Source organism: Anomaloglossus baeobatrachus, chromosome 5 (genome assembly GCF_048569485.1).
Source record: "Anomaloglossus baeobatrachus isolate aAnoBae1 chromosome 5, aAnoBae1.hap1, whole genome shotgun sequence".
Classification (NCBI taxonomy): Eukaryota; Metazoa; Chordata; class Amphibia; order Anura; family Aromobatidae; genus Anomaloglossus; species Anomaloglossus baeobatrachus.
The window spans coordinates 470449780-470471413 of record NC_134357.1 but is presented as its reverse complement, the minus strand read 5'-3'; the positions used below and the strand labels follow the sequence as shown (position 1 = coordinate 470471413).

The following is a 21634-nucleotide window of genomic DNA, read 5'->3' as shown; positions in this document are numbered from 1 at the left end:
AAGTAATGTAATGTATGTACACAGTGACTGCACCAGCAGAATAGTGAGTGCAGCTCTAGAGTATAATACAGGATGTAACTCCGGATCAGTACAGGATAAGTAATGTAATGTATGTACACAGTGACTGCACCAGCATAATAATGAATTCAGCTCTGAAGTATAATGAAGAATAATTGGGATACGTACAGCAGAAGGATATTGACGTTTATCTTTTTGTAGCCTGATATAGCTGGGACCAGCACTATATTTTGCCCTGTATACTGCAGCGCTCCCTTCTGATTTGCACTCAGGTCCTACCCATGTGTTTTCTCCACAGTCGGCAGCTTGAATCCTATGACGTACTCTCAGCACTGTATGTCCAGTATGGCGGCTCCTGCCTGGAGGTGTCACAACGTTAAGGATGACGATGGAATGAATGGAGGATGCATGGACAGCAGCTTCTCTCAGATGAATGGAGGGATGAAGAGTGAGGAGCGAGGGCTGAGCCATCTGCTGAAGCAGGAGGACACGGAGATTCAGGACGCCTATCTGCAGCTTTTCAATAAGCTGGACGTGGCTCTGAAGGAGATGAAGCAATATGTCACCCAGATCAACAAGTGAGGTTCCTGCTTGTATTATGTGACCAAGACGACCCTAGAAATCACAGCCAAATCCTCCATTCCCAACCCCAATCTCACTGCTGGCTGCACACTCATGTACCTGTGCTGATACATTGTAGCAATCTATCAGCACAGGGGAGATAGCTTTACTTATATAGGACTTCATCTGGCTTTCAACTTAATTTACATAGGACTGCACCGCCCCTTGGTGATGTGTTTTTTTGGGATGTATGTTGTTATATAGTTTTTCAGAATCAGAGGAGCTAAATATTAGAGGTGTGGTAACTGCTGAGCTTGTAGTCAGACCATGGCATATATAAAACGCCACGACTTGGTGTTCAAGGTTCTGATATTTTCTTCTGATCCTGGTACAAGACCTGAGAAGGGCCGGGGGAGCACGGAGTCCTCTCCAGTGAGTATAATTCCCTTCTCCTTTGTTTCTGCAGGCTGCTGTCCACCATTACCGAACCCCTGGAGCCTGAGCCGGCATGTGAGGCCGCTTCTGCTGGAGGAACCCCCCCATCTTCCCTGGTGACGGACGATGGAGACGGTGACCGGGGGGAACCCGGGGGCATAAAGAAAGTTTGCTTCAAGGTGTCAGAGGAAGATCAGGAGGACTCTGGGCATGACACGGTCAGCTACAGAGATTCCTACAGGTCAGTGCAGGTTCCTTGGTTTATGTGAGGGGGAGCCCTATGGATGTCTACATCCTGATCTGCAGAACTGTGATGTCCTCCATCATGTCACATGACTACAACTCTCAGCAGCCACAGGGGTTGAGTCACTTGGGTGGGTGGATTGAGACTTCATTTTTCTTTCACCACCTCCTCCATCAAACCACAGGAGCGATAAGATCACTGAGTGACGGGATGTGGCGTCTTCACTGCACACAACTAGGACACCACTCTCTCTGTTGATAAGGCTTTAGTATTCTTGACTTTTCTTGGGTGGTGTCCTGCTCATCTCAGAGTAAATATCATATTTTTGTCTGTCCGACAGCGAATGTAACAGCAATCGAGACTCTGTTCTGTCCTACACAAGTGTCCGCAGCAACAGCTCCTACCTGGGCAGCGACGAGATGGGATCAGGTGATGAGATCTAATGTATCCTATGTACCCCGTCATCCATACCTATACCTCAACATATATATCTTCTATATATACCTCTGTATGTTCATTCAATACCTGGACATTTACAGTACTGTGCAGAAATTTTAGGCAGATGTGGAAAAAAAAGTATACAACTTAAGAATGCTTTCAAATATAGAAGTGAGTTAATAAAATAAAAAATGATTGAACAAAAGAGAAATCTTAATTCAATATTTGGTGTGATCGCCCTTTGCCTTCATCAACTCTTCGATGTTTATGAATTTTGAAGGGACACGGCAGGAGGTTGTTCCAAACATCTAGGAGAACCAAGCCCAGATCTTCTATGTATGAGGCTTGTGCCGATCCTTCATATGATCTCAGATAGACTGGGTGATGCTGAGATTGGGACTCTGTGGGGCTGGATCATCACCTCCAGGACTTCTTATTCTTTTTCACACTTAAGATCGTTCTTGATCACATTGGCTGTATATTTGAGGTTGTTATTCTGCTGCAGAATAAATTTGGAGCTAATCAGATGCCTCCTGGATGGTAGTACATGATGGATAACTATCTGCCTGTATTTCTCAGCATTGATGACACCATTAATCCTGACCAAATGTTCAACCCCATTTGCAAAAATGCAGCTGCAAACTTGCAAGGAGCCTCCACCATGCTTCACTCTTCCTGCAGACACTCATGATTGTGCTGCTCTTCAGCTAAAAAACTGCCTTCTGTTAGAGATAAATATTTCATATTTTGGCTCATCAATCCAGAGCATCGGCTGCCATTTTTTTCTTCTCCCCATTTCCTAATTTTTTTTTGCATAGCTGAGTTTCTTGGCATTGATTACAATTGGAAGGTCTGGCTTTTGTTTGCAATTCCTCCATGAAGACCACTTCTGGCCAGACGTTTCTAAACAGTAAATGGGTGTAGCTGGTCCCACTGGTTACTGCCAGTCCTGAGCTGATGGCACTGCTCGACATCTTCCTATTTGAAGGGAAGGAAGCATGATGTGTCTTTCAGTGCTGCATTGTTCCTTTTTCCGACCACTGCGTCTACAGTTCCTCAATATTACTTGTGTTGGTGCGCCTTCAAATGATCTTGAACCCGGTCTGCTGTGAGATCTTTGCCGGGGAGAAATTTGCTGATACATCATAACTACCTTGTCTTGTTGCTGTGCTTAGTCTTGCCATTGGCTATGGCCTGTGACATGAAACTGTCTTCCACAACCTCACCCAGTTTTAAGTCTACTACACATCTGTTTCTGCTTCACCTGTTTGGTATAACTACTCATACACTCGACTATAATCCTACTTAATCCCTGACTTTGTGCAAGTGTACCTAGAAGAATTAATGCTGTTTTGAAGGCAAAGGACAGTCACACCAAATATTGATGTTAGATTTCCCTTCTAATCATTCACTCTGCATTTTATTAATTGATAAAAAATAAACTATTAACACTTCTATTTGTAAATGTTTTCTTACTTCTTTGTCGCTCCTTATTGGGAGACCCAGACAATTGGGGTGTATAGGCTATGCCTCCGGAGGCCGCACAAAGTATTACACTAAAAGTGTAAAGCCCCTCCCCTTCTGCCTATACACCCCCCGTGCTCCCACGGGCTACTCAGTTTTTTGCTTTGTGCGAAGGAGGCAGACATGCACGCACAGCTCCACAGATTGGTCAGCAGCAGCTGCTGACTATGTCGGATGGAAGAAAAGTGGGCCCATATAGGGCCCCCAGCATGCTCCCTTCTCACCCCACTCTTGTCGGCGGTGTTGTTAAGGTTGAGGTATCCATTGCGGGTACGGAGGCTGGAGCCCACATGCTGTTTTCCTTCCCCATCCCCCTCAGGGCTCTGGGTGAAGTGGGATCCTATCGGTCTCCAGGCACTGAGACCGTGCTTCATCCACAACTCCTGTGGAGCCTGCTGGATAGGAGCCGGGTACCGTTCAGGGACATGGCCCTGCTACTTGGAGGTACTCTGTATCCCTGTGGGGACCGCGCACAGCAACACTTCAGCTTTGCTGGGTGTGCTAGTGCACCGGGGACCGCGGCGCTGACCGGGTTAATATGTGCCATTACACACTCAGCGTTGCTGAGTGTGTTTTATGTATAGGGACTGCCGCGCTGACCGCCGCTGCCACGGAAACACTGCGGCGCGGCTGGGACTTGTAGTGCGCCAGGGACTTCCGCGCTGGCCGCGCTTATACGGCGGCAGCGCTTATTACTTGAGTCCCCGGCTTTTTGCGGCCTAGTCTCCTTTTCCTCCCGCCCTCACCCCTGACAGGCAGGGGAAGGGCGGGAAGCTGCACAGAACGAGCAGCACTGAGGGCTGGAGCATGATTTGCATACTCCACCCCTCTCACTGTGCACAGTGCGGCTCCAGTTCCCGCACTTTCTTGGCCACGCCCACGACTCCCTCCCCTCCTCAGGACGCCGGCAGCCATTCCTGTCAGCTCCTCGGACGCAGCAGAGGGGGACAAAGTCTGGGAGACCCAGAAACAGGGACTTGGGTGGCCTCACAACCGCTTTAAGCGGGTGGTAAGCAGCACCTGTGGTGCTAGCCCCATTGTGCAGTAGTGTACCTATACAGTATATGTTTATGGTATATACCTTACACTGTATGGTGCACAGTTGATTGCTGGCTATATACCCTATTGTGTTGCTCAGGGAAGATAATAGCATGGCGCCCACAAAAGGCAGGGGTGCCAAAACACAGGCTTATTATGCTGCCTGCGCCGCATGTACGACCCCACTACCGGCAGGTCCCACTGACCCTCATTGTGTACAGTACTCGGGCCCCGTGACACTTGCTCAGCCAGAGCCTCTGCTAAGAGGGGCCCAGGGGGAGCCACCTGCTGACAATGTCCAGGTGACGGGGACAGAGTTTGCAAAACTCTCTGAGACTATGGCTAAGATACTAGAAGCCTTGCAGTCCAGGCCGGTATCTCAGCACAGGGACTCTGCTGAATCTTTGTTCCCTGGCCCCCCTCAGTTGGACCAACAATGTCCTCCCGGGGTATCTCATAGATCCCAGGCTGAACGTTCTGACATAGACCCCAGCCCCAAACCGACTAAGCGAGCTCGCTTAGATTTTCCCTCAACATCATCATATTGTTCAGGGTCTCAGCGAGGGGAATCTCGGGTTGATGAAGCGGAGGATCAGGATTCTGATCCTGAGGGCGCTCTCAATCTTAATACTCCAGACGGGGACGCCATAGTGAACGATCTTATTGCATCCATCAATCAAATGCTGGATATTTCTCCCTCAGCTCCTCCGGCAGAGGAGTCGGCTTCTCAGCAGGAGAAATTCCGTTTCAGGTTCCCCAAGCATCAGAAAGAAACTGGAGAAAAAACAGGTTTTTTGCCGCGCTTGAAGACCACAGACATTGATGTCGGAACAGATGATTCTTTTATTGTTTCATTCCTACGCGTTTCGGAGATCCAAACTGTCTCCTTCTTCAGGGAAAGAATTTTGAAAATTCTTTCCCTGAAGAAAGAGACAGTTTGGATCTCCGAAACGCGTAGGAATGAAACAATAAAAGAATCATCTGTTCCGACATCAATGTCTGTGGTCTTCAAGCGCGGCAAAAAACCTGTTTTTTCTCCAGTTTCTTTCTGATGTTCCTCCTGTGTAGCAGGGCTGCTGCTGGACCGCTTGGGCGCTCATTCTTGCTATCAATGGTGTTGTGACTGGCACAACCCGATCAGGTGAGTGCATCACTTCTTTATGTTTGCCCAATATATCGGGTAAGACCCTATTGCGCCTTTTCTCTCCCATATAGTAGGTTCCCCAAGCGTACACCGAGTATGTTTCTGGACCACTCTGATTTCAGAGAGGCAGTCCAGAATCACCATGTTTGTCCAGATAAGCGTTTTTTTAAGCGCCTTAAGGATACACGTTATCCCTTTCCCCCTGACGTGGTTAAAGGTTGGACTCAGTGTCCCAAAGTGGATCCTCCAATCTCCAGACTGGCGGCTAGATCCATACTTGCAGTGGAAGATGGGGCTTCACTCAAAGATGCCACTGACAGGCAGATGGAGCTCTGGTTGAAATCCATCTATGAAGCTATCGGCGCTTCTTTTGCCCCAGCATTCGCAGCCGTATGGGCGCTACAAGCTATCTCAGCAGGTCAAGCGCAAATTGAAGCAGCCACATGCACGTCCGCGCCACATGTGGCGTCCATTACCACTCAGACCTCGGCATTTGCGTCTTATGCTATTAATGCTGTCCTGGACTCTGCGAGCCGTACGGCGGTGGCAGCCGCCAATTCGGTGGTACTCCGCAGGGCCTTGTGGCTACGGGAATGGAAGGCAGATTCTGCTTCCAAAAAGCGCTTAACCAGTTTGCCAATCTCTGGCGACAGATTGTTTGGCGAGCGTTTGGATGAAATCATCAAACAATCCAAGGGAAAGGATACATCCTTACCCCAGCCCAAACCGAACATACCCCAACAGAGGAGAGGGCAGTCGAGGTTTCGGTCCTTTCGGGGCGCGGGCAGGTCCCAATTCTCCTCGTCCAAAAGGCCTCAGAAAGAGCAAAGGAACTCTGATGCATGGCGGTCTAAGTCACGTCCTAAAAAGACCACCGGAGGGGCAGCTAACAAAGCGGCTTCCTCCTGACTTTCGACCTCCTCATTCCGCATCCTCGGTCGGTGGCAGGCTCTCCCGCTTTTGCGGCACCTGGCTGCCACGAATAGAAGACCGCTGGGTGAGAGACATTCTGTCTCACGGTTACAAGATAGAGTTCACCTCTCGTCCCCCGACTCGATTCTTCAGGTCATCCCCGCCTCCCGAGCGAGCCGAGGCTCTTCTGCAGGCGCTGCGCACTCTGAAGGCAGAAGGAGTGGTGATCCCTGTTCCTCTTCAGCAACAGGGCCACGGTTTTTACTCCAACTTGTTTGTGGTCCCAAAGAAGGACGGGTCTTTCCGCCCTGTCCTGGACCTGAAACTGCTCAACAAACACGTAAAAACCAGGCGGTTCCGGATGGAATCCCTCCGCTCCGTCATCGCCTCAATGTCCCAAGGAGATTTTCTTGCATCGATCGATATCAAAGATGCTTATCTCCACGTACCGATTGCTCCGGGGCACCAGCGCTTCCTGCGCTTCGCCATAGGAAACGAACACCTGCAGTTCGTGGCACTGCCGTTCGGCCTGGCAACAGCCCCACGGGTTTTTACCAAGGTTATGGCTTCTGTAGTAGCGGTCCTACACTCTCAGGGTCACTCGGTGATCCCGTACTTGGACGATCTGCTGGTCAAGGCACCCTCTCAAGAGGCATGCCAACGCAGCCTCGACGCTACCCTGGAGACTCTCCAGAGTTTCGGGTGGATCATCAATTTTCCGAAGTCAAATCTGACACCGGCCCAATCGCTGACATATCTTGGCATGGAGTTTCATACCCTCTCAGCGATAGTGAAGCTTCCGCTGATCAAGCAGCAGTCACTATACAAAGGGGTACAATCTCTCCTTCAAGGCCAGTCACACCCCTTGAGGCGCCTCATGCACTTCCTGGGGAAGATGGTGGCAGCAATGGAGGCAGTCCCTTTCGCGCAGTTCCACCTGCGCCCTCTTCAATGGGACATCCTACGCAAATGGGACAGGAAGCCGACGTCCCTCGACAGGAACGTCTCCCTCTCTCAGGCGACCAAAGCTTCCCTTCGGTGGTGGCTTCTTCCCACTTCATTATCGAAGGGGAAATCCTTCCTACCCCCATCCTGGGAGGTGGTCACGACGGACGCGAGTCTGTCAGGGTGGGGAGCAGTTTTTCTCCACCACAGGGCTCAGGGTACGTGGACCCAGCAAGAGTCATCGCTTCAGATCAATGTTCTGGAAATACGGGCAGTGTACCTTGCCCTGAAAGCGTTCCAGCAGTGGCTGGAAGGCAAGCAGATCCGAATCCAGTCGGACAATTCCACAGCGGTGGCATACATCAACCACCAAGACGGCACACGCAGTCGGCAAGCCTGCCAGGAAGTCCGGCGGATTTTGCTGTGGGTGGAAGCCACGGCCTCCACCATCTCTGCAGTTCACATCCCAGGCGTGGAAAACTGGGAAGCAGATTATCTCAGTCGCCAGGGCATGGACGCAGGGGAATGGTCCCTTCACCCGGACGTGTTTCAGGAGATCTGTTGCCGCTGGGGGGTGCCGGACGTCGACCTCATGGCGTCCCGGCACAACAACAAGGTACCGATGTTCATGGCTCGGTCTCAAGATCCCAGAGCTCTGGCGGCAGACGCCTTAGTTCAGGATTGGTCGCAGTTTCAGCTCCCTTATGTGTTTCCTCCGCTGGCACTGTTGCCCAGAGTGTTACGCAAGATCAGGGCCGACTGCCGCCGCGTCATCCTCGTCGCTCCAGACTGGCCGAGGAGGTCGTGGTACCCGGATCTGTGGCATCTCACGGTCGGCCAACCGTGGGCACTACCAGACCGACCAGACTTGCTATCCCAAGGGCCGTTTTTCCATCTGAATTCTGCGGCCCTCAACCTGACTGTGTGGCCATTGAGTCCTGGATCCTAGCGTCTTCAGGGTTATCTCAAGACGTCATTGCCACTATGAGACAGGCTAGGAAACCAACGTCCGCCAGGATCTACCACAGGACGTGGAAAATTTTCCTGTCGTGGTGCTCTGCTCAGGGTGTTTCTCCCTGGCCTTTTGCCTTGCCCACTTTTCTGTCCTTCCTTCAATCTGGACTGGGAAAGGGTTTGTCGCTCGGCTCCCTTAAGGGACAAGTCTCAGCGCTCTCTGTGTTTTTCCAGAAGCGCCTAGCCAGGCTTCCACAGGTACGCACGTTCCTGCAGGGGGTTTGTCACATCGTTCCTCCTTACAAGCGGCCGTTAGAACCCTGGGATCTGAACAGGGTGCTGATGGTTCTTCAGAAACCACCATTCGAGCCAATGAGAGATGTTTCTCTCTCACGCCTTTCGCAGAAAGTGGTTTTTCTAGTAGCAGTCACTTCTCTTCGGAGAGTGTCTGAGCTAGCAGCGTTGTCATGCAAAGCCCCTTTCCTGGTGTTTCACCAGGACAAGGTGGTTCTACGTCCGGTTCCGGAATTTCTCCCTAAGGTGGTATCCCCCTTTCATCTCAATCAGGATATCTCCTTACCTTCTTTTTGTCCTCATCCAGTTCACCAATGTGAAAAGGATTTGCACTTGTTAGATCTGGTGAGAGCACTCAGACTCTACATTTCTCGTACGGCGCCCCTGCGCCGCTCGGATGCACTCTTTGTCCTTGTCGCTGGCCAGCGTAAAGGGACACAAGCTTCCAAATCAACCCTGGCTCGGTGGATCAAGGAACCAATTCTCGAAGCTTACCGTTCTGCTGGGCTTCCGGTTCCCTCAGGGCTGAAGGCCCATTCTACCAGAGCCGTGGGTGCGTCCTGGGCTTTGAGGCACCAGGCTACGGCTCAGCAGGTGTGTCAGGCGGCTACCTGGTCGAGCCTGCACACTTTCACGAAACACTATCAGGTGCATACCTATGCTTCGGCGGATGCCAGCCTAGGTAGACGAGTCCTTCAGGCGGCGGTTGCCCACCTGTAGGAAGGGGCCGTTTTACGGCTCTATTACGAGGTATTATTTTACCCACCCAGGGACTGCTTTTGGACGTCCCAATTGTCTGGGTCTCCCAATAAGGAGCGACAAAGAAGAAGGGAATTTTGTTTACTTACCGTAAATTCCTTTTCTTCTAGCTCCAATTGGGAGACCCAGCACCCGCCCCTGTTTTTTTGTGTACACATGTTGTTCATGTTGAATGGTTTCAGTTCTCCGATATTCCTTCGGATTGAATTTACTTTAAACCAGTTTATAATTTTTTTTCCTCCTTCTTGCTTTTGCACCAAAACTGAGTAGCCCGTGGGAGCACGGGGGGTGTATAGGCAGAAGGGGAGGGGCTTTACACTTTTAGTGTAATACTTTGTGCGGCCTCCGGAGGCATAGCCTATACACCCCAATTGTCTGGGTCTCCCAATTGGAGCTAGAAGAAAAGGAATTTACGGTAAGTAAACAAAATTCCCTTCTTTGCAGTATTTTTTCCACACTTGCTTCAAATATTTGCACTCTACTGTATATACTCTTTCATCCTAGTATATCCCCCATATACCGGCATATATACTGTACTTTCCATGTCCTCTCAATACCCGCACCTTTATATACCGCCTTATCCACCCATATGCTTGTAGTGGTGTATTACTGCACATAAATATATATCTACTGCTATATCTGCTCACGTATATCCCCCTTAAACTGCTATATATGCTCATTTACCTGCCGGTCTAATGATGCCTGTTCCTGTGTCCCCAGGGGACGAGCTGCCGTGTGATATGCGGATCCCTTCTGATAAACAGGACAAGCTGCATGGCTGCCTGGAACATCTGTTTAATCAGGTGAGTGAAATCCCTAAGCTGTGACCACCATAGCTATTGTAACCCACCTCCAAACTAACATTATATATGAGGAAGGTAGAGCGCCCACTGGTGGCGGAAATCAGTACAGACACCAGTTTATATGTATCACACCACTAACATTTATTCCATTTCTTTGTCGCTCCTAATTGGGAGACCCAGACAATTGGGTGTATAGCTATGCCTCCGGAGGCCACACAAAGTATTACACTAAAAGTGTAAAGCCCCTCCCCTTCAGCCTATACACCCCCCGTACTGCTATGGGCTCATCAGTTTTCTTGCTTTGTGCGAGACAAACATTCATGGCTCGATCTCAAGATCACAGAGCTCTGGCGGCAGACGCCTTAGTTCAGGATTGGTCGCAGTTTCAGCTTCCTTATGTGTTTCCTCCTCTGGCTCTGTTGCCCAGAGTGTTACGCAAGATAAGGGCCGACTGCCGCCGCGCCATCCTCGTCGCTCCAGACTGGCCGAGGAGGTCGTGGTACCCGGATCTGTGGCATCTCACGGTCGGCCAACCGTGGGCACTGCCAGACCGACCAGATTTGCTATCTCAAGGGCCGTTTTTCCATCTGAATTCTGCGGCCCTCAACCTGACTGTGTGACCATTGAGTCCTGGATCCTAGCGTCTTCAGGATTATCTCAAGAGGTCATTGCCACTATGAGACAGGCTAGGAAACCAACGTCCGCCAAGATTTCCTCCCTAAGGTGGTATCCCCTTTTCATCTCAATCAGGACATCTCCTTACCCTCGTTTTGTCCTCATCCAGTTCACCAATGTGAAAAGGATTTGCACTTGTTAGATCTGGTGAGAGCACTCAGACTCTACATTTCTCGTACGGCGCCTCTGCGCCGCTCCGATGCACTCTTTGTCCTTGTCGCTGGCCAGCGTAAAGTGACACAAGCTTCCAAATCAACCCTGGCTCGGTGGATCAAGGAACCAATTCTCGAAGCTTACCGTTCCTCGGGGCTTCCGGTTCCCTCAGGACTGAAGGCCCATTCTACCAGGGCCGTGGGAGCGTCCTGGGCCTTGCGACACCAGGCTACGGCTCAACAGGTGTGTCAGGCAGCTACCTGGTCGAGCCTGCACACTTTCACGAAACACTATCAGGTGCATACCTATGCTTCGGCAGATGCCAGCCTAGGTAGGCGAGTCCTTCAGGCGGCAGTTGCCCACCTGTAGGACGGAGCCGTTACGGCTCTATTATGAGGTATTATTTACCCACCCAGGGACTGCTTTTGGACGTCCCAATTGTCTGGGTCTCCCAATTAGGAGCGACAAAGAAGAAGGGAATTTTGTTTACTTACCGTAAATTCCTTTTCTTCTAGCTCCAATTGGGAGACCCAGCACCCGCCCCTGTTTTTGTATACACATGTTGTTCATGTTAAATGGTTTCAGTTCTCCGATATTCCTTCGGATTGAATTTACTTTAAACCAGTTTATAATTTTTTCCTCCTTCTGGCTTTTGCACCAAAACTGATGAGCCCGTAGCAGTACGGGGGGTGTATAGGCTGAAGGGGAGGGGCTTTACACATTTAGTGTAATACTTTGTGTGGCCTCCGGAGGCATAGCTATACACCCAATTGTCTGGGTCTCCCAATTGGAGCTAGAAGAAAAGGAATTTACGGTAAGTAAACAAAATTCCCTTCTTTTTTTACTGTAATGCGAGTTCTGTGCTCATCCGTTTCTTCCCCACTTTTCTCCTTGCAGGTAGATGCCATTATTACACTCCTCAAAGGAAAAATGATGTCTAAGACCTTCGAGGAGACAAAGCACTTTCCCATGGAACACAGCCTACAAGGTAAGTGACAGCAGCGAGGTCATGTGACGTCTGACAGCTGCCACCTGTGCAGAAGTGTAAAACGATGGAACTCAACGGACCCAGAATCAGACGGCAGCCAATCAGACGACCGCAGTATAATATCATCATTCTCTGATTGGATGCCAGGTCTATAGATAACTGTGATAAGCGGTGCACATTTTCATCTGCCTGATGGTCTCTGCATTTTCTGGATATGATGGTGTTTGACACCACATGCTTTGTTCCCTATTTTTCCATCTTGTCAGCCTACTCCTAGCACACACTCATCACTGACCCTGGATGACGCCGCACATCCGCCAGCTTGTGGCGTCTAGAGAAGTTTTGGATCCTTCTGGATCCACATCACTCAGAGCTCCTTATTAATGTTGTTTTCTCTCTCCAGAGTTTCAGAAAAAAGAAGAATTCACAATAAAGTGCCGCAGTATGATCCAAATCAGCGTTCGAGAAGATCCATGGAATCTGCCAAACTCCATCAAGATCCTAGTGGAAAGTATCCAGAAATACGTGGAAGATGGGAAGAATCAGCTCCTGCTGGCTCTGCTGAAATGTACAGGTAAGCTCTTTATAACCCCCCCACGGCAGGGGAGACCCGCAGGTGATGTAGGCCGGCTATAACCTTCTTCTCTCCTTGTAGATACGGAGCTGCAGGTCAGGAGGGATGTGATCTTCTGCCAGACGCTGGTCGCTGCCATCTGCACATTCACAGAGCAGCTCATGGCCGCCCTCAACTACCGATATAATAACAATGGCGAGTACGAGGAGAGCAGCCGGGAGGCCAGCAGGAAGTGGCTGGAGCAGATCGCGGTGACTGGTGTCCTCCTCAGCTACCAGTCCCTGCTGTCACCCAGCGTGGTAAATATCCAACTCCATGCATTCTCCTTTCTGAATTATAGCCCCCCATATATGATGGATAAAGGGCGTGGCCCGTATAGTAACTATAAACCTTGCCCACTGTGGAATGAGAGGTCAGGCTCCCCCACACAGCTCTGCCCATGACTGCATCGTCAATAAATCCTTCTATCCAGGAATACTTGTGCAATGAGCATAACACTGGCGTATCAGCCAAGAGCCAAATTCATAGTCCATCAGCGACCTCTAGTGACCACAACTGGAACTGCAGTTAAACACTGACCTGTACAGTAGTTACATACTGTACATAATTACATAGTTGCATAGGTTGAAAAAAAGAGCTAGGTTCATCTACTTCAACTTTCCCCCGCTAATTATATATTTTGTCGCTAAAATATTTATATCCCACAATGTTGAGTGTAATGAGGAAATCATCCAGCCCTCTTTTAAAAGCTGTTCTAGTATCTGCCATCACTAACTCTTGTGGTAGGGCATTCCACAGTCTGACTGCTCTAACTGTAAAGAACCCTTTCCTATTTAGCTGCTGGAATCGCCTTTCTTCCACTCGCAGTGACTGACCCTTGGTCCTTAGTATTGTCTTTGGAAGGAATAAGTCATGTGCCAGTTCTTTGTATTGACCACGTGTGTGTGTGTGTGTGTGTGTGTGTGTGTGTGTATTGTGTGTGTGTGTGTGTGTTTGTGTATTGTGTGTATATGTGTTTTTTTCTGAGATGTGTTTTTTTTTTCTCTAAGCTAAACAAATCATTCAACTCTTCCAATCTCTCATCATATGGGAGGCCTTCCATTGATAGTAATAATCTAGTTGCCCACAATTAAAGTGAATCTAACTTCTGAATGTCCTTTTTAAAATCTGTAGCCGAAAACTGGATCCTATATTCCAGATGTGGCCTTACAAGCGATCTATAGAGGGATGATGGGATCTAATTTCTCTTTTTATACACCCTAAAATATTGTTTGCTTTAGCAGCTGCTGTTTGACATTGAGTGCTGCTGCTCATCTTACTTGTAAACAGAATACCCAAGTCCTTCTCCTGTTCTGTAGTCTTGAGTTTACTTCCATTTAATGTATACGCAGTTATAGGATTACTTCATCCTCTGTGCATTACTCTACATTTATCAACATTAAATCTCATTTGCCAAGTGTTTGCCCATTCTGACATCTTATCCAGATCTTTCTTTGTCGCTCCTAATTGGGAGACCCAGACAATTGGGTGTATAGCTATGCCTCCGGAGGCCACACAAAGTATTACACTAAAAGTGTAAAGCCCCTCCCCTTCAGCCTATACACCCCCCGTACTGCTACGGGCTCATCAGTTTTTATGCTTTGTGCGAAGGAGGTCAGACATCCACGCATAGCTCCACAGCTTAGTCAGCAGCAGCTGCTGACTATGTCGGATGGAAGAAAAGAGGGCCCATAACAGGGCCCCCAGCATGCTCCCTTCTCACCCCACTCTTGTCGGCGGTGTTGTTAAGGTTGAGGTATCCATTGCGGGTACGGAGGCTGGAGCCCACATGCTGCTTTCCTTCCCCATCCCTCAATTAGGGCTCTGGGTGAAGTGGGATCCCTTCGGTCTCCAGGCACAGGAGACCGTGCTCCATCCACAGCTCCTGAGGACCCTGCTGGATAGGAGCCGAGTATCGTTCAGGGACATGGCCCTGCTACTTGGAGGTACTCTGTGTCCCCGTGGGGACCGCGCAGAGCAACACTCCAGCATTGCTGGGTGTGCTAGTGCACCGGGGACAGCAGCGCTGGCTGCATTTGTGCCACTATACACTTCAGCGTCGCTGAGTGTGTTTGTGTCTTTCTTCCCGCCCCCAGCCCTGCCAGTCAGGGGAAGGGCGGGACGCTGTACAGGTCGGCAGCACTGAGGGCTGGAGCATGCTTTGCATACTCCACCCCCCTCACTCTGCACAGTGGGGCACCAGTTCCCGCACTTTTCTGGGTCACGCCCACGGCTCCCTCCTCTCCTCAGGACGCCGGCAGCCATTCCTCTCAGCTCTGCTAACGCTGGAGAGGACAGACAAGCTCAGGGAGACCCAGGCAGGAATTCTGGTGCCCACACAACCGCTTTGCGCAGGCGGTAAGCAGCACCTGTGGTGCTGGCCCCACTAGTGCAGAAGTGTATTTATAGTTTATATGATTATAGTCTATACTTTACACTGTAGGGTGCACTGTTGATTTGTGGCTATATACCCTCCTGTATTGCTCAGAGGAGACAACAGCATGTCGTCCACAAATAGCAAGGGTGCCAAGGCACAGACTTACTATGCTGCCTGTGCAGCATGTACGGCTATACTGCCGGCAGGTTCCACTGACCCTCATTGTGTGCAATGCTCGGCCCCTGTGGCACTTTCTCAGCCGGAGCCTCTGCTAGGGGTGGCCCAGGGAGAACCACCTGTTGACACTGTCCAGGTGACAGGGACGGAGTTTGCAGTTTTTACTGAAAGACTTTCTGAGACTATGGCTAAGATATTAGAAGCCTTGCAGTCCAGGCCGGCATCTCAAGCCAGGGGCACTGTGGAATCATTGTCCCCTGGTTCCCCTCAGTGGGAACAGCAATGTCTTCCCGGGGTGTCTCATGGATCCCAGGGTGAGGTCTCTGACACGGACCGCAGCCCCAGACCGACTAAGCGAGCTCGCTATGAAATTCCCTCGACATCATCACAATGTTCAGGGTCTCAGCGAGAGGACTCTCTGTATGATGAAGCGGAGGTAGCTGGTCAGGATTCTGATCCTGAAGCCGCTCTCAACCTTGATACTCCTGATGGGGACGCCATAGTGAATGATCTTATTGCGTCCATCAATGAAATGTTGAATATTTCTCCCTCAGCTCCTCCTGTGGAGGAGTCAGCTTCTCAGCAGGAGAAATTCCGTTTCAGGTTTCCCAAGCGTACAAAGAGTATGTTTCTGGACCACTCTGACTTCAGAGAGGCAGTCCAGAAACACCGAGCTTATCCAGATAAGCGTTTTTCCAAGCGCCTTAAGGATACACGTTACCCTTTTCCCCCTGACGTGGTCAAGGGCTGGACTCAGTGTCCCAAGGTGGATCCTCCAATCTCCAGACTGGCGGCTAGATCCATAGTTGCAGGGGAAGATGGAGCTTCACTCAAGGATGCCACTGACAGACAGATGGAGCTCTGGTTGAAATCCATCTATGAAGCTATCGGCGCGTCTTTTGCTCCAGCATTCGCAGCCGTATGGGCACTCCAAGCTATCTCAGCTGGTCAGGCGCAAATTGACGCACTCACACGTACGTCTGCGCCGCAGGTGGCATCCATAACCTCTCAAACGTCGGCATTTGCGTCCTACGCTATTAATGCTGTCCTGGACTCTGCGACCCGTACGGCGGTTGCAGCCGTCAATTCGGTGGCAATACGCAGGGCCTTGTGGCTGCGGGAATGGAAGGCAGATTCGGCTTCCAAAAAGTGCTTAACTGGATTGCCATTTTCTGGCGACCGTTTGTTTGGTGAGAGATTGGATGAAATCATCAAACAATCCAAGGGAAAGGAAACATCCTTACCCCAGGCCAAACCAAAAACACCCCAACAGAGGAGGGGACAGTCGAGGTTTCGGTCCTTTCGGGGTACGGGCAGGTCCCAATTCTCCTCGTCCAAAAGGCCTCAGAAGGATCAGAGGAACTCCGACGCATGGCGGTCTAAATCACGCCCTAAAAAGACCGCCGGAGGTGCCGCTACCAAGGCGGCTTCCTCATGACTTACGGCCTCCTCACACCGCATCCTCGGTCGGTGGCAGGCTCTCCCGCTTTTGCGACACCTGGCTGCCACAAGTAAAAGACCGTTGGGTGAGAGACATTTTGTCTCACGGTTACAGGATAGAGTTCAGCTCTCGTCCTCCGACTCGATTCTTCAGAACATCTCCGCCTCCCGAGCGAGCCGAGGCTCTTCTGCAGGCGGTGGGCATTCTGAAGGCAGAAGGAGTGGTGGTCCCGGTTCCTCTTCAGCAACAGGGTCACGGTTTCTACTCCAACCTGTTTGTGGTTCCAAAGAAGGACGGGTCCTTCCGTCCTGTTTTGGACCTAAAACTGCTCAACAAACACGTAAGGACCAGGCGGTTCCGGATGGAATCCCTCCGCTCCGTCATCGCCTCAATGTCCCAAGGAGATTTCCTAGCATCGATCGATATCAAGGATGCTTATCTCCACGTACCAATTGCTCCAGAGCATCAGCGCTTCTTGCGCTTCGCCATAGGAGACGAACACCTTCAGTTCGCGGCACTGCCGTTCGGCCTGGCGACAGCCCCAAGGGTTTTCACCAAGGTCATGGCTACAGTAGTTGCGGTCCTCCACTCTCAGGGTCACTCAGTGATACCTTACTTAGACGATCTGCTGGTCAAGGCACCCTCTCAAGAGGCATGCCAACACAGCCTCAACGTTACTCTGGAGATTCTCCAGAGTTTCGGGTGGATCATCAATTTTCCAAAGTCAAATCTGACACCGGTCCAATCACTGACATATCTTGGCATGGAGTTTCATACTCTTCCAGCGATAGTGAAGCTTCCGCTGGACAAACAGCGTTCACTACAGACAGGGGTACAATCTCTCCTTCAAGGTCGGTCACACCCCTTGAGGCGCCTCATGCACTTCCTGGGGAAGATGGTGGCAGCAATGGAAGCAGTCCCTTTCGCGCAGTTTCACCTGCGTCCTCTTCAATGGGACATCCTACGCAAGTGGGACAGGAGGCCGACGTCCCTAGACAGGAACGTCTCCCTCTCTCAAGCAACCAAAGCTTCCCTTCGGTGGTGGCTTCTTCCCACCTCATTATCGAAAGGAAAATCCTTCCTACCCCCATCCTGGGCGGTGGTCACGACGGACGCGAGCCTGTCAGGGTGGGGAGCAGTTTTTCTCCACCACAGGGCTCAGGGTACGTGGACTCAGCAAGAGTCCTCACTTCAGATCAATGTTCTGGAGATCAGGGCAGTGTATCTTGCCCTAAAAGCGTTCCAGCAGTGGCTGGAAGGCAAGCAGATCCGAATTCAGTCGGACAACTCCACAGCGGTGGCTTACATCAACCACCAAGGTGGGACACGCAGTCGGCAAGCCTTCCAGGAAGTCTGGAGGATTCTGCTGTGGGTGGAAGCCACAGCATCCACCATATCCGCAGTTCACATCCCGGGCGTAGAAAACTGGGAAGCAGACTTTCTCAGTCGCCAGGGCATGGACGCAGGGGAATGGTCCCTTCACCCGGACGTGTTTCAGGAGATCTGTTGCCGCTGGGGGATGCCGGACGTCGACCTAATGGCGTCACGGCACAACAACAAGGTCCCAACATTCATGGTTCGATCTCAAGATCACAGAGCTCTGGCGGCAGACGCCTTAGTTCAGGATTGGTCGCAGTTTCAGCTTCCTTATGTGTTTCCTCCTCTGGCTCTGTTGCCCAGAGTGTTACGCAAGATAAGGGCCGACTGCCGCCGCGCCATCCTCGTCGCTCCAGACTGGCCGAGGAGGTCGTGGTACCCGGATCTGTGGCATCTCACGGTCGGCCAACCGTGGGCACTGCCAGACCGACCAGATTTGCTATCTCAAGGGCCGTTTTTCCATCTGAATTCTGCGGCCCTCAACCTGACTGTGTGGCCATTGAGTCCTGGATCCTAGCGTCTTCAGGATTATCTCAAGAGGTCATTGCCACTATGAGACAGGCTAGGAAACCAACGTCCGCCAAGATTTCCTCCCTAAGGTGGTATCCCCTTTTCATCTCAATCAGGACATCTCCTTACCCTCGTTTTGTCCTCATCCAGTTCACCAATGTGAAAAGGATTTGCACTTGGTAGATCTGGTGAGAGCACTCAGACTCTACATTTCTCGTACGGCGCCCCTGCGCCGCTCCGATGCACTCTTTGTCCTTGTCGCTGGCCAGCGTAAAGGGACACAAGCTTCCAAATCAACCCTGGCTCGGTGGATCAAGGAACCAATTCTCGAAGCTTACCGTTCCTCGGGGCTTCCGGTTCCCTCAGGACTGAAGGCCCATTCTACCAGGGCCGTGGGAGCGTCCTGGGCCTTGCGACACCAGGCTACGGCTCAGCAGGTGTGTCAGGCAGCTACCTGGTCGAGCCTGCACACTTTCACGAAACACTATCAGGTGCATACCTATGCTTCGGCAGATGCCAGCCTAGGTAGGCGAGTCCTTCAGGCGGCAGTTGCCCACCTGTAGGACGGAGCCGTTACGGCTCTATTATGAGGTATTATTCACCCACCCAGGGACTGCTTTTGGACGTCCCAATTGTCTGGGTCTCCCAATTAGGAGCGACAAAGAAGAAGGGAATTTTGTTTACTTACCGTAAATTCCTTTTCTTCTAGCTCCAATTGGGAGACCCAGCACCCGCCCCTGTTTTTGTATACACATGTTGTTCATGTTAAATGGTTTCAGTTCTCCGATATTCCTTCGGATTGAATTTACTTTAAACCAGTTTATAATTTTTTCCTCCTTCTGGCTTTTGCACCAAAACTGATGAGCCCGTAGCAGTACGGGGGGTGTATAGGCTGAAGGGGAGGGGCTTTACACTTTTAGTGTAATACTTTGTGTGGCCTCCGGAGGCATAGCTATACACCCAATTGTCTGGGTCTCCCAATTGGAGCTAGAAGAAAAGGAATTTACGGTAAGTAAACAAAATTCCCTTCTTTTGTAATATTGTACTATCAAGGTCCGTTTTTAATATCCTACATAGTTTGGTGTCGTCAGCAAAGACTGACACTTTACTATCAATCCCATCCACAAGGTCATTAATAAAGAGATTAAAAAGAATCGGCTGATTATGTAGGAAGGGGTCATTGGCCCCCATAAATTAGATGCTGTGAATGTGGGGGGTGAATAACACCCATGTCTCTGTCTCACAGAAAGAAGAGCGGGTGATGCTGGAGGACATAAAGGCGACGCTGCAAGACCTGGACAAAGTGGTGTTTTACTTCAAGCAGATGGACGAAACGCTGGTAGCCAGTAAGAGACTCTGACCATCATCATCACCCTGATTGCTGACTGATATTCCCACCCTGACCACTGACCCATAGCAACATCCTGACCACTGATATATTATTATCCTCACCAATATCAGATCCATATCATCACACTGACCAGTGTCTGCCTCCATATCACACATAAAGGCTTATTCACGTGTTGCATTTTTGGCATGTTTTTTTCTTTGTCGCTCCTAATTGGGAGACCCAGACAATTGGGTGTATAGCTACTGCCTCCGGAGGCCACACAAAGTATTACACTTAAAAGTGTAAGGCCCCTCCCCTTCTGGCTATACACCCTCCCGTGGGATCACGGGCTCCTCAGTTTTCATGCTTTGTGCGAAGGAGGCACACATACATGCATAGCTCCACTGTTTAGTCAGCAGCAGCTGCTGACTATGTCGGATGGAAGAAAAGAGGGCCATACTAGGGCCCCCAGCATGCTCCCTTCTCACCCCACTCTTTGTCGGCGGTGTTTGTTAAGGTTGAGGTACCCATTGCGGGTACGGAGGCTGGAGCCCACATGCTGCATCCTTCCCCATCCCCCTTCGGGCTCTGGGTGAAGTGGGATTTTTACCGGTCTCCAGGCACTGAGACCGTGCTCCATCCACAGCCCCTGGAGACTCTGCTGGATATGGAGCTGAGTATCGTCAGGGACAGGCCCTGCTACGTCAAGGTACTCTGTGTCCCCGTATATATCGCGCCCACACCGCAGCATTGCTGGGTGTGTTAGTGCGCCGGGGACAACAGCGCTGCGCGCTGGTGCCATTCCTATCTACAGCTCTGCTGAGAGGGGACATGTCTTTGAAACTGCCGCGCCGGCCGCTGTTGTCAGTTTTTTCGCTGCGGCGCGGCTGGGACTTGTGGTGCGCCGGGGACTTCCGCGCTGGCCGTGCATATATGACGGCCGCGCTTATTACTCGAGTCCCCGGCTTTTTGCGGCCTAGTTTCGGTTCGTTCCCGCCCCCAGGCCTGCCAGTCAGGGGAAGGGCGGGACGCTGTACAGATCGTCAGCGCAGAGGGCTGGAGTCTGCTTTGCATACTCCAGCCCTCACACTGGGCACAGTGGGACGCCAGTTTCCCGCACTTTGTTTGAGGCACGCCCACGGTCCGCCCCTCTTCACAGGACGCCGGCAGCCATTCCTGTGTGCAGTCTGAGCTGGAGAGTGGAGACTGGGAGACCCAGACACGGGATTCTGGTGCTCACACACCCGCTTTTTAGCGGGCGGTAAGCTGCCCTCAAGGGCTGACCCCCACTGGTGCCGAAGTGTATATTTGTATTTTATGCTTGCAATACATTGCACTGTACGGTCGCGGTGATTCTCTGCTATATACCCTCCTAGATTACTCAGAGGACACAACAGCATGTCGACCGCAAAAAGCAAAGGTGCCAAGGCACAGGCTTTCTATGCTGCTTGTACCGCATGTGGGGCTGTTCTACCGGCAGGTTCCACTGATCCCCACTGTGTGCAGTGCTCGGCCCCTGTGGCACTTGCTCGGCCGGGGCCTCTGCTGGAGGTGACCCAGGCAGAACCTCCTGTGAATACTGTCCAGGTGACAGGGACGGAGTTTGCAGTTTTTGCTGACAGATTGTCTGTGACTATGACTAAAATTCTTGAAACATTGCAGTCTAGACCAGTAACTCAGGCCATGGGCACTGTTAACTCATTGCTCCCTGGTCCCCCTCAGTTGCAACAGCTCCGGGATCCGGGGGTGTCACTTACATCCCAGAGTGATGGCTCTGACACGGACGACAGTCCCAGACAGCCTAAACGAGCTCGCTATGAGCGGCCCTCGACTTCATCTCACTGGTCAGGGTCCCAGCAGGACTCTCTGTATGATGAGGCGGAGGTAGCTGATCAGGATTCTGATCCTGAGACCGCTCTCAATT

General features: G+C 51.0%; 1 protein-coding gene across 2 annotated transcripts in view; it reads left to right on the top strand.

Annotated features, from left to right (window-relative positions):
• PREX1 (phosphatidylinositol-3,4,5-trisphosphate dependent Rac exchange factor 1) overlaps positions 1 to 21634 on the top strand; it is a 191925-nt gene that overhangs the window by 141800 nt on the left and 28491 nt on the right. For both annotated transcript variants that reach the window (XM_075350642.1, XM_075350643.1), the window contains 8 exons: positions 317 to 596; positions 1046 to 1255; positions 1599 to 1687; positions 9987 to 10069; positions 11795 to 11885; positions 12289 to 12459; positions 12541 to 12758; positions 19627 to 19726. In XM_075350642.1, the coding sequence (XP_075206757.1) occupies positions 317 to 596; positions 1046 to 1255; positions 1599 to 1687; positions 9987 to 10069; positions 11795 to 11885; positions 12289 to 12459; positions 12541 to 12758; positions 19627 to 19726 (1242 nt within the window). The remainder of the gene's footprint in view (positions 1 to 316; positions 597 to 1045; positions 1256 to 1598; positions 1688 to 9986; positions 10070 to 11794; positions 11886 to 12288; positions 12460 to 12540; positions 12759 to 19626; positions 19727 to 21634) is intronic.